Raw genomic sequence first — 12,543 nt, 5'->3', positions numbered from 1 at the left:
GCTTGTTTCTTATACAACAGCATAAACAGGACTTTCAAAGTGGAAAAAAGGCTAATTTCATTGGCAATGATTTTTAATCACTCTCTGTCTTGTAAATTAATTAAAAGGCTGGTTTAGGATACATGGCAATCAAAAGCAAATAAGCAAGTCCTTCATTTCCTACTACTAAATGACTAATGGACTTTCATATCATGACAGCTATCATGATAAATCGCTCGAGATCGTTGAGGGTACGAACTGGGTCAAATGTCTGATAAGTTTCCTTATTCATTTTTCAATCACTGAGGGCTCTGTTCTCTTGGGTGAGAAATCACGCAAACATGTTTTTGCGGGCCAAGGAGAGGACATCTTCACTGGAAAACCCAATCAGCAGAATGCTGAGCCACGAGCATCTAAAAGAAAGACCTTGTTCTGATTGATCGATGATCACTGTAATAGATTTGAGTTAAATATAGCTCCTTTCCTCTATTATACAAGCTACTGTAGCCTTGCAAATAGTTGTTAAGTGCTGTTATTTTTCCATTTGATCTCTTTTTAGAATAAACACTCACTGTCAGAACAATGCGATTTTTATTTTTTAAAACCCAATGGAAATTATACAATGGCTCTAATTAAAATGTCATAATAATAAAAAATAGAATAATAATCATTGAGCTATTAGTTGCTAATTGTGGATCAGACATTTATCAGACAGCTCGTTTCAGAAAGCAAAACTCAGCACCATAAAACTGTAACCAATTAAAAGTAGGCATTATTTAGCAGTTGTGACAAATGTCACAAAGCACTTTTCTCAGAACTACCTTCGTTTTACAATGCTAAATGCCCATCGGTGTAATTATAAGGCTAGTAATATAGTGTTACAGACGCCTCCTTCCTCCCTGACTGGAGACAGTCTATGATTTAAAATGCCACAGATGAGAGCTGGGCTGCTTCTGTGGACTGTGGATATTTTAGTTACTCTCTGGCACTAATTAAAAGCAGCAGGTGGTGCCATTTGGGGAAAAAAAAGTGAGACAGAACAAAAGCCAAAATCCTGACTGACCTGCAACACGCAACAAATTTTGCTTTACAACATATGTCCAAGCAATGATAAGCAAAAAGAAATTTGCTCAAATATTTTGAAGCAGATTTGGATTACTGTGTTACAAAACCTAGTGAGCTGCCTCGATGCATACTGCCTACATAGACAGCTGATGCCATCCTAGTCATGGGACCTCGTCAGCAACCCCAACATAAAATCAATTGCAAATGTTATGCTAGCATTTTGTAATACTAATTAAATAGATAGATAGATAGATAGATAGATAGATAGATAGATAGATAGATAGATAGATAGATAGATAGATAGATAGATAGATAGATAGATAGATAGATAGATAGATAGATAGATAGATAGATAGTATCTATCTTCTATACAAGCTTATCTAACAATAGTTTTTAATTACAAGCAGGAAGATCAAAGATGACAGGGCACCCAACCTCACCCCACACATCATTGTGCTAATGTGGAACAGCGCCATTTTTGAAAGATCAAATGTGGTTAATTTAATGCCCCATCATTTATTCAGGAGAGTAATGGAGCTAAAGACATAACACCGCTCAGTGGTGTTCTTTAAGTAATCATTCCTCCTTAGCCATCTAATTGACTGCTTGCAATCGACCATCTTTGGTTAGAATTTACTTCTACGCCAAGCATTTCCAGTCGTGTTTTGAAATCCTTTTAAGGCTTGTTCAGACAGGCAGGAAGAATCTGGCATGGTTTTTTTTTTTTTTTGGCACGACAGTCCATCCAAAAAAATCAATCCAATCCAAAAATCCAGATAATTGAAAATGGGTTCCAATATGTTCAGAATGAATTAGTTTTACGAAACAAACAAAATGAGTTGCAATATGAGCAAAGCCGTAATGTTAGAACTCAAACAGGTTATGCACTGCATTATTTCTAAAGAAATTAAAATCCAAATTCATTAAATACAAACTCAGCAGACAACCTTATGTAAACAAAAATAAAAAATAAAAAACATATTTTGGGGAAATAAAAGGATCTTAAACAAGTGAGACAAAGTGAAGAACTTAACACCTCCTACACACGAGGGACAGAGCAAAACGAACAACAAACCAGGATAAACATACTGTGCTCAGATGGCTCCACTCACTCCAAACAGAGGGATGCTGAGCTTGGCACGTTCTCCATCCAGCTGAACCCGCTGCCCTCCTGAATGTTAATGCCGAAAGCACAAGAAAGGCCTAATGGAGTAGTTTGCAACAACCCCTGGTGATTAAGTCCAGTGGACTGGTAAGAAAGAAATTCTGGATCAAACTTTAATCATATAGTAGGCGCTGAAACATTTCCCTGGAAAACCAGCACCTGACAAAGGCATTCGAGGCATGCAGACACAGAGGGAACATTGTTCCGGCCGAAACGAAGGCCATCAACACCTTAACCCTTTCTTTGCCCCCTACAATCTCAGAGGCAGTAAGCACAGGTGCCATCTGTTTGAAGGATCAAAACAATACAGGATCGGTTCATAGTTTCGGTCACAGAGACCTTGAGAGCAAAGCAGCAACTGAATTACCACACAGGCCCGATGATTTGTATAACTGAAGAACAACAATATGTGATCAAACTGCAAGATTTGGGCACTTCTGATCCATTTACAGCACCCGCTGCAGTATTTTAATCACAAAAAAACAGTAGTGACATATCAAAACATAGTAAAATAATTTTCACCAGAGCTGGATTATTACGATCAATGGCAAAATGATATTTGGAAATGAAAACTGATATTCCCTAATGACGCCACAACAAAATATAGAAATAACTAGTAAGGTCAAACTTATATACAGTAGTCAACATTTGAAGTGGATCAAGAAATGTCCTCAAAGTTGTTCCAAGACAAGAATGGGTGTTGTTTTCATTTTAGGACAATTCTGATCCACTAAAAATGTTTACTATTTTTTCCAATTAATTTGACCTTTTAGGGATTTGGTAAAGCATTATAAGCCATGAACCAAACCAGCCAGTTAAATCACAGCATTAAAAAAGTGCTTCATCGTGGGAGCAGTGTTCCCTGCCGAGCTTTCAGATTTTCTTCACAGCATCATGGATAATGTACTTTTTCACCTTGAGTTTTACTCTTACACATGCTTTTTTTAAAACCAGCATGTCTGTCTCTAAAGGTTTAGAAGTTAATGTTAAAAGTCAACATCCCATCTAAAACCCGACTGTTGCATTCTATAATGAATCCAACAAGCTAAATCGCATCATGCAGTTTATTTCTAAGAGGGAAAATGTTTAACATTTAATTTAATGCGTTGGGTTCATATTCTTGCTGCATTCACTTGCTGTATATAGAGTCCATCATTAATCAGTACTCACAATTAATTGAAGTAATCCTTACTGATCAAATAATCACAGATTTCTGCTGTAAGTACGAAGTTAAAAATCACCCAATGTCACACGCAATGAAGATTAAAGATACCCAAGTATTAAAGCAGACCTCAGATGCGGGCTTCTTAAGAGGGTAGACGTCATTCGGTCCACTAATGATGCAACGCTGTGCTTTGAGTCTCCAAGTCTCGTCCATTATTCCTTGACATGTGGGAGGGGGGTGTGAACTAATCAAAGACAGCACATGCTCAGCTCCCACAGGACTGACAATAATAATAGGTCATCTCACAGCATCACCCGGCTCACTTACGATAAGGAGGGATAATTCAATGTTACACCCGCCATGCTAGATAAATGAAGACTGTTTCCTTAGAGATGGGCAACGGTGATTCCTGTTAGTCAGCTAACAGATCTTTCTTCTTTAGTGCAGATGAAAGCTTATATAAAAAGCCGGTATGAGTGTTTCACAACATGCAAGTGCATTTTAGATGTTTCAAACAAGTGGAAAAATATTTGTGTGTATGTGTATGTATGTATATATATATATATATATATATATATATATATATATATATATATATATATATATATATATATATATATATATATATATAAAACAGAGTATGACTTAAAGAGAAAGTTTACTGAAAATTCTGACATCTTTTACTCACTCTCAAGTTGTAGCAGAATTGTACGTTTTTTAATCTTCTGTTCAACAAAAAAGATTTTTGGAAAAAAAAGTTGGTAACCAAACAGTTGGCATTAGCCATTGACTTCCATTGTGTTATTTCCATTCTATGGCAATCGATAGTTTCGATAGTATGACAATCATTAAAATACTTTCTTCTGTTCAATAGAAGAAACATTTATGGATTTGGAACAAATGTTGACAAAATAATTTTCGGTTGAAATCTCTGCTAAAGCGACATTGATGTCAAACAAGTCAAACAGATTACAAGATTAAATGAAGCAAGATTACCTGGCCCAACAACCAGTGATGCAGGTTATGATTGCATTTATTATATAATCAAGTGCTTAAACTGATTTTTACCCAATTAAACCATTTTCCGGGATCAAAATCCTAAATTGGACCTGCAACAGCATTTCTATTAATAGTGACTTTCTCAGTGTTAGTCAGAATATGACCAAGCGTCATGTAAAATAATGAACCTGATCGCCAAAACCAGAGTAACCAAATATTCTGGTTTCTTGAAACCTTTAGCTCAAATTTTAGGAGATGCTAACTGCCTAATTTATTGGGAATATGAAGATTACGTGTATCTTATAATGTAGAGAAATATCTGTTGATGTTTGAGTTGCGCAACATGTCTTTTGGCGTTCGTTGCACAGTTAGCTAAATGTAAAAACCGTGGTAAAAAAAAAAAATAGATCATAAAAAAAAAAAAACTCACTCCAGTTTGTTGTTGTCATGTATATCTGATGATAATCCAAAAGAAAAGTGCGAAACGCCACACTGTTGCTATGGTTACAAGGCGATTTCTGTTATTAAAGAGCGTTTACCTGAACTTGTAATCAGGGACTGAAATTTATAAAAGCACGAAAACCCCTCAAACTTTTGTTTGACCTCCACTGCTGGGAATTTTAAGACCCCTACCGCACCCCGTCCACGTTATAGCCATTTGCGTCCTTGAAATAAACGGACTGCCTTTGAATGTTACATAAAGAATTACATTAAACATATCCTTATAATAACGTAACACCATACGTTAACATTTAAACAGTTTATTCACCTTATAGCGGTCATTAAACAAATCATTCGCAAAATGAGCAGAAGACAACATTAAAGAAAGGAAGAAAGACGCGACAAGTTTACCTACCTTATCTAGACGCGTTTGCCCTGCAGCTGTTCAGTAAGTGAACTTCAGAGGAACGTTTCCTGTGTGCGTTCCTTCCTTCCTTCCACACCTAACGGGACAGGTAGCTAACAACTGACACAGCAACTCACCCAACGGATATTAAGACCACATTAAAAGGCACTCTCACTGACAGACACGACAAGCGTGTTTAGAAGCAATAAAAAGTGCCTGAACTAAAAGAGCAAGCTGTTTGTTTGCTCGGCTCCAGGCGTTCTTTGTGTTGTCAAACGAGTGCCGTACCTGCGCCTGTGCTTATGGGAGTGAGACAGCACTAGCGCTGCCGATTGCTTATGGGCGGGGCTGATGCGATACGGGCGGGGCTAAACGCTGCTCTGTCTTATTGTGCTCCCTACTGACCAATATGTAAAGGATGGAGACAAGTTATTTTCCAATGCTGAGATTGATTGTTGTTTTTAGCATTTCCTTGTACATCACATTACCTGTCAAAGATTAACCCACAATTTGTTTAAAATATAATTTAATGCATTGGTGAATTTTTAAGACATATCCTTATCCCTGCAATTTTACTAAAATCAAGACTTTTAATATAATACTATAATACTACTAATATGACAATATGTATGGTTTTTGTATACCACAATATCAAACATATTTTTTCTTGTTTCTTAAACCTTCCTTCTACTTGTGAAAATAAATAAATAAATACGAAAATGAAATTAACATTGAAAATTGACAATGTTAAATTAAGTTGTGCTTTCAAATGAACAGTAAGATATGTCGCATTAAATAGTGGCAACAAAGAGCCATAAGACTAAAAACTGCAACAGTTGAAAAGAATAGCATTGTTTGTGGGTTATTTTCTAAGTTTTGAGAAATAAAATATTGTGAAGCCTTGGAAAGCATTTGAAAGTTATATTTTTCCGTTATACTTGCATGCCTACATGATAACTCGTCAGAAAGGTGCTGTTTTGGTAAACAAAAAATTTAAATACCAGACCCCAAACTGCATTTTATTTAATGAGACAAAAGAAAAGGAATGGACTACCCCTGAATTTAGAAAAGCCTTCGCTTGTGTGATACAAATGCTTTCTCTCATCGCCATCTAGTGGTCGATGTGGTGCAGGCTGAAAAGTTAGTAGAGCAACTTTTTGTTCTTAATTCATGAGAAAGGTTATCTGAATAATTAGCTCAAAACCTTAAACATACCAAGTCAAATTTGGGGATTAAATCCTTAAGAACTAATCGTCCTGCTTTCAATTAGTAAAAGTGACTAAGGTCACAGTCAATTACTCCTTATCCACAATGACTAAGAGCTATGCAACACACATAGGCCCTGATATGCTGAAGGGCATTGCTCCTCATCAGCCAGAACAAAGATTGTTTTCCCTCTAGTCATGACAGAGCCAAAATCGTGCTTAATATTTCTGACTTAATGTGCAAATTAACTGTCAAACTTGTTAGGGAGATTTGCCTATACTTTGCTATATTTATGACATGCATCTTACGGTGCTATTAAAAATCTTCTCTAATTACTCAAATCACCCTAAAAGATGATCATTTTGTCTCGCAAAAAACAAAAAAAAAGGACTTGTGCCTTTGAAAAAATAAAAATAAAAACATCTAGAGGTTGCACATCAGACCAGCCGCACATGATGTAACTTCGGATTGCCAAAGTGATAAAACAACACAGTTGCATTAGTGATTTATGATTTATGTATAAATAAATGAAATTGTTTTGCACATAATCCTTTTATAAAACCAACTAAACCAGGAAAATTTGTTTTTCTTATTAAATTCTCTTTTCCTCACTACTTCTGTAAGGAATCAAAGACACATGCAACGCTGCACTGAGTTACATCAGAGTTTAAGAAGTAACTCTGCTCACATCTTACATCATGCATGTCTGGCACGGCTCAGCTCATAAATCAGTGACTGCTTTGTACAGATTTTCTGAAGTGCAACGAACATATAAGGATACGTTCTTAAAACATGTTTTTTTAAACACAACCAACATTTGAGTACAAAGCAAGTAAGACATCTGCCACATGCAAGACTGAGGTCTTGAGAGAACTGAGATGTTTAAAGAGGCTCTGCGGTAAACAACAGACTGCCATTTGCAGCAGAGCCACATGTTTGGACAACGCATACCACACACAGGTGATTCATGCAAAGCGCGTGCTTATAAGACCTTTAGAAACTTACCTAATAAAAATCGGACCTTTTTTATTTTTTAATGCGTGTTGTGGAGCTCATTTGATGCACAGTGGATGCATCGAAAGAAAGAAAGAAAGTTTCATTACTGCAGGGGACAGAAAAGGTTACATAAAGAGGTGCACATGCGAAAGAGCTCAGACCAATAGGCTTAACAAAAACAAAATGTGCAAAATGTTTATCACCACAACTTTATATAACAGAAAAATGCTATAATAAGTAAAAGTTACTTTGAAATATGGCCATTCCTGCGCCACACCCACAGTCTGAAAAAGAATTCAGGCTTTGACGTGGCAGTGTTGGGGGAGGATGTGAGCTTGGGGAGAATGCCTCTACATCCCCCGACAGAACAATCTAGAAGGAATGTTGACAAAGACAGAAAACTTTTTGGAGTTATAATGGTTACTTCATATATCCTCATTCATGTGAAACAGTTATAACGGTTCATAAGTTATATTCTAGCATTAAATTTGTTTTGTTCCGCAAAACACTGCTAACACAGCAGAGCAAATATGTGTTCAGTGATATAATATAAAACGGGACAAAATATTATCATCTTCCATTACAAATACAGGCCAACATATACAATATTATATTTACGATTTGTAGATTAATTGAAGATTACACTGGTTGGCAGAGATGAACTAATTCTTTGCAGATTTCAGAAGGCTTTAGGACCTTGCAGAAGCTGAATCTTGCGGTCATCGGATCCGGAGGGAGGGCTCTCCCAGCTTTCCTAGGAAATCCAAACATCCTCATTTGAATAGACCCGCTCCAGATTCTAGAAGTTTCTTTCGTGGAGTATAAAGGCCTCTGCTTCAAACCCTCTGCAGCAAAGCGGCAACTGGGAAAAGAAGAAGAGAACATCTGAGAAAAGAAGAGGAACACATCCGAGAAAAGAAGCGAAGAACATCTGAGAAAAGAAGAGGAGCATTTTCAAACAGCTTTCCAAGGTAATTATTTCCAAATATTAATTTGGAATGGCTTTAAATTATTTATTTATTTTGCTTGCATGATAAAATGGCTATTGCACACAGGGTCAGAGAATACTCTTCTTTTCTGTTTTTCAGTCAATTTGCATTTTTAAATATGCAATTGCAGGCAATGCAATCCAAAATCAAGTAAAGGGTTATGGTGTTTACTTTTTCCCAAAGACTTGGGAAAGACTACTTTAATCAAAAAAACTACTAAAACATTTAAAGGTGAGTTTAGATGCGTTGGACTGTCTTAGGATGTTCAATCATGCATATTTACACTATATTTACAAAAGAGAGGTTAACACTTTCCAATCAGGAGTGGTATTATGCTATCACTTAATCAGTGCTACCTCTGGAATTCAGATGTGGGTCTACCGTGGAAGTTCTGACTCGTCGAAAGATCTTCTAGCCGATATGAAGAGTCTACGTGTCTTTCTTTCTCTGTGTGCATAAAGTAGTGCCAGACTTTTGCTTCAAAATAAACCTATGCTTAAAAGAAGCAAGGAGTTCAAAGAGAGCTTTTTAGCACATTATCAATTGTATACAAAGATATTTTTGTGTAGATTACCCAAATGCACCTCTTGTCTTTCAGAGTGAAAATCGAAATCGTTGACAACTATGAATATGAAAACGTATCAAGGTATCCAAGATGATAAGAAAAAGCAACATGCAAAGAAGAAATGGATAAAAAACACAAACATAATAAGTGAATGAATAACCATGCTGACTTGCATAAGCTGAGGTTGTTAGTGGATAGGGACACATAACATAAGTTTTAAATCGCACTTTTAACATGAAATCTGTTTTATATGCAGTAAAGCTTTTGCAGTTTATTTTAAAGTGATTTGGCACATTTCAGAGCAGACTCACGTAAAGCAGTGGATTCCTGTCTGATTAGTCACTGCCATCGCTTTGGTTTGACAGGTTTGACCTAGAAAACAGAAAACATGGCCTACAGGCTTTATGACTGTGACTATTTTAACTATTTTGGGTGCATACATATAAAAAAGGTAACTAAATCAAAATACAAACGGGTTTCAAACTGATCAAACAATTCACTATGCAGCCTTTTGTTCCTAAAACAGACACATAGAAAAACTTAAAATTAGCATTACTGAAACACTGGTCAATTTGCACACACAATTTGCCTCTTTTCTCTTCTAGGCTCCCATTGCTACCCAAAATTACAGCAAGCATGTTGGTGTCCAACCTCATTGCTCTGTGCCTTTTGGCTGTGGCCGCATCCAGTGAGGACAAAAAGCTGAGTCCCCATGTAACCTCCATGGCAGACACCAGCGCTAACCTGGCCTTCAATCTCTACCACAATATCGCCAAAGAAAAGGATCTGGACAACATCCTCATTTCTCCTGTGGTGGTGGCCTCCTCTCTGGGAATGGTTGCCATTGGGGGCAAATCCTCCACAGCGTCCCAGGTGAAGAGTTTTCTGAAGGCTGACACCCTGAAAGATGACCATCTGCACACAGGCCTGTCCGAGCTTCTGACTGAGGTGAGCGACCCCCAGGCCCGCAACGTCACGTGGAAGATCAGCAACAGGCTGTATGGCCCCAGCTCTGTCAGCTTTTCTGATGACTTTGTCAAGAACAGCAAGAAGCACTACAACTACGAACACTTGAAGATCAACTTCCGTGATAAGAGAAGCGCCATTAACTCCATCAATGAGTGGGCTGCCAAGTCAACTGACGGAAAGCTGCCAGAAATTACCAAGGATGTGAAAAACACAGATGGGGCTATGATCGCCAACGCCATGTTCTTTAAACGTAAGTATTAAAATGAAGGCGTTATATAAATTGCATTTAATTATTCACCCTGGACGAACCACCAATTAATATGTACTTTAATAGTTCCAAGAATGTTTCTATAAATGATTACATTTTATTAAATTATTTACACAATCACAATGTCCTGCCTTTTTATATAGATGAGAATTTACTTCAATAGTAAAAAGGATTCTCTATATGAACTGCAGTTATTTTTATTTATTTTAGGTTAAAAAATAACTCGGAGATACAGCTAACTAACACAATAAAAACATAATATAATAAAAAGCATTATTTGAAAAAAAAAATAAAAAACTGAGTTGTGCTCTTTTAACTCATTGTTCAATTCTATTTAATAATTTATCTTGGTAGGCTCTACTTTTCATGTCTTGTTTTTTTAAGTAAATGTTTAGCTATGATGGGTATTAATTTCACAGTTCCTGGAATGTCTCTAACAAATTATACTTAAATACTAATCATAGAATCATATGTAATTATAGATTTAGAACTTGCCGTCAATTGTTATATTCTGTATTTTTCCTCTTTTTTTTAAGTCAGTATTGCTAGTTACTTTTGATACATATTTGCAATTAATACTTACAATTATTATACTATTATTTGGTAGTGTTATGTAGTGTTAATTTACATTATCTATGACACAATCTAATTATTAATTTTAATGACTTATTTGTGTTCCACAGCCCACTGGGATGAGATGTTCCACCACAAGATGGTTGATAACCGCGGTTTCCTGGTTTCCCGCTCTCACACGATCTCTGTTCCAATGATGCATCGCACAGGTAAAACCAGTAGCTTGTTTTGAAGTCTCTTATTAGTAAATCTATACCTGCAAGTGGACTTAACATAATTTAACTTTGCCTTTTACAGGTATCTATGGCTTTTATGAAGACACGCAGAACAAGCTGTTTGTGGTCAGCATGCCCTTGGCACATAAGAAGTCCAGCATGATTTTGATCATGCCCTACCATGTGGAGTCTCTGGAAAGGCTTGAGAAGCTGCTCACTCGCCAGCAGCTGGACACCTGGGTCAGTAAGCTAGAGGAGAGAGCGGTCGCCATCTCTCTGCCTAAAGTTAGCATGGACGTCAGCCACGACCTTCAGGTAAATATAGCAGATTTTTGCTATATAGTAGTTGTATAACCTAATATTTTTTTGCATGATATATGATGCGGTTTTTTCTTGATTTGCAGAAACATCTTGCAGAACTTGGTCTCACTGAAGCTGTGGACAAGTCTAAGGCAGACCTGTCCAACATTTCTGGCAAGAAAGATCTTTACCTCGCCAATGTCTTCCATGCCTCTGCCTTGGAGTGGGACACAGAGGGAAACCCATTTGACACCAGCATTTATGGTAGTGAGAAGATCAGGAACCCCAAGCTCTTCTACGCCGACCATCCCTTCATTTTCCTCGTGAAAGACAACAAGACCAACTCCATTCTTTTTATTGGCAGACTTGTTCGGCCTAAGGGTGACAAAATGAGAGATGAATTGTAACTTTTAGATTACGTGAATTTTCTGCTGTTGGTATTACTGCTATTAATGATTTGACTGTTACCTCATGTGGCCATTTCAGTGGATTATCTGTGTATGAACGATCTCAGTGAACCTTAAAAAAATATTTTTAAGCAGACTGGTTATAAACATCAGGAGCAATGTAATCCTATAGGTGAAGAATTAGAACCCTACAAATGCAACCAGAGATTTGACATCAAGTCGTTCATGTGCATTATTCAATCAGACACTATGCTTACATTAAGCGTATAGTGCCATTGATGTTAAGCTGTGGTATTTAAGATTGTGCTTGTAGAACATCTCTTTATGAGTTTGTGACATCTGTGGATGGTTTGCCTTATCTTTAATGTTTAAAGGGAAAAGGTAGGCCTATTCACGTGTTTCTCAAGCACAGTATGTAGGTTTCTATGATTTCACATCCATCCAACATTCATGGCTCCTGCACTGATGCCTGTCTTCAGTTTCTTAGATGTTGTGTTTAAATATATCTTTACCATCTTTTGAGAAAGTGTGATGATTTTTTCCACTTCGTTTCATTCTGTTGTATGTTTTTTTTTTTCCAATAAACTGAAATTTTTGAAAATACGTAGTCCTGAATTTTATTCAAGCGAATTAATAAAGCCATAAAACACATGCAAACATAAAATAAATAATCCATAAAAATGCAGTCTAAAAATAACACGTAAAACAAATAAATAAAAATCATACTATTCCGAATGACTTTAACTAATAACGACAGATAAGAGCACAGAGCATTGTCACTGCTCTGTTGTTCCTAACAGTTTAATCCCAGTCATTCCGCCTGGTTTGTTGTGTA

At 36.7% G+C, this 12,543-nt stretch overlaps 2 protein-coding genes across 6 annotated transcripts in view; one reads left to right on the top strand and one right to left on the bottom strand.

Moving 5' to 3' along the window:
• gdpd5b (glycerophosphodiester phosphodiesterase domain containing 5b) overlaps window positions 1-5,541 on the bottom strand; it is a 38,397-nt gene extending 32,856 nt beyond the window's left edge. For 3 of the 4 annotated variants that reach the window (XR_006252631.1, XR_006252632.1, XM_043258436.1), the window contains exon 1: window positions 5,230-5,540. The gene's annotated coding sequence lies outside the window, so the exon portion shown is untranslated. Of the gene's footprint in view, window positions 1-5,229 lie in introns of all 4 variants that reach the window. The other variant, XM_043258435.1, reaches the window with a different exon arrangement.
• A 2,704-nt stretch (window positions 5,542-8,245) lies between these two features.
• serpinh1b (serpin peptidase inhibitor, clade H (heat shock protein 47), member 1b) lies at window positions 8,246-12,309 on the top strand. 2 transcript variants are annotated; one of them, XM_043259484.1, is made up of 6 exons: window positions 8,249-8,393; window positions 9,010-9,057; window positions 9,582-10,195; window positions 10,897-10,995; window positions 11,084-11,316; window positions 11,406-12,309. In XM_043259484.1, exons 3-6 carry the CDS (start codon window positions 9,613-9,615, stop codon window positions 11,706-11,708), a joined length of 1,218 nt encoding a protein of 405 aa, XP_043115419.1. In that variant the 5' UTR covers window positions 8,249-8,393; window positions 9,010-9,057; window positions 9,582-9,612; the 3' UTR covers window positions 11,709-12,309. The 2 variants fall into 2 exon arrangements, with proteins under 2 accessions (XP_043115418.1, XP_043115419.1); XM_043259483.1 differs by lacking the exon at window positions 9,010-9,057 and having other exon boundaries at window positions 8,246-8,393.
• Window positions 12,310-12,543: the final 234 nt, after the last annotated feature.

This window comes from Puntigrus tetrazona, chromosome 15 (assembly GCF_018831695.1).
Source record: "Puntigrus tetrazona isolate hp1 chromosome 15, ASM1883169v1, whole genome shotgun sequence".
NCBI classification, from domain to species: Eukaryota; Metazoa; Chordata; class Actinopteri; order Cypriniformes; family Cyprinidae; genus Puntigrus; species Puntigrus tetrazona.
Note: the sequence above shows the minus strand (reverse complement) of the source record. Positions and strands in the feature narration are given on the sequence as shown.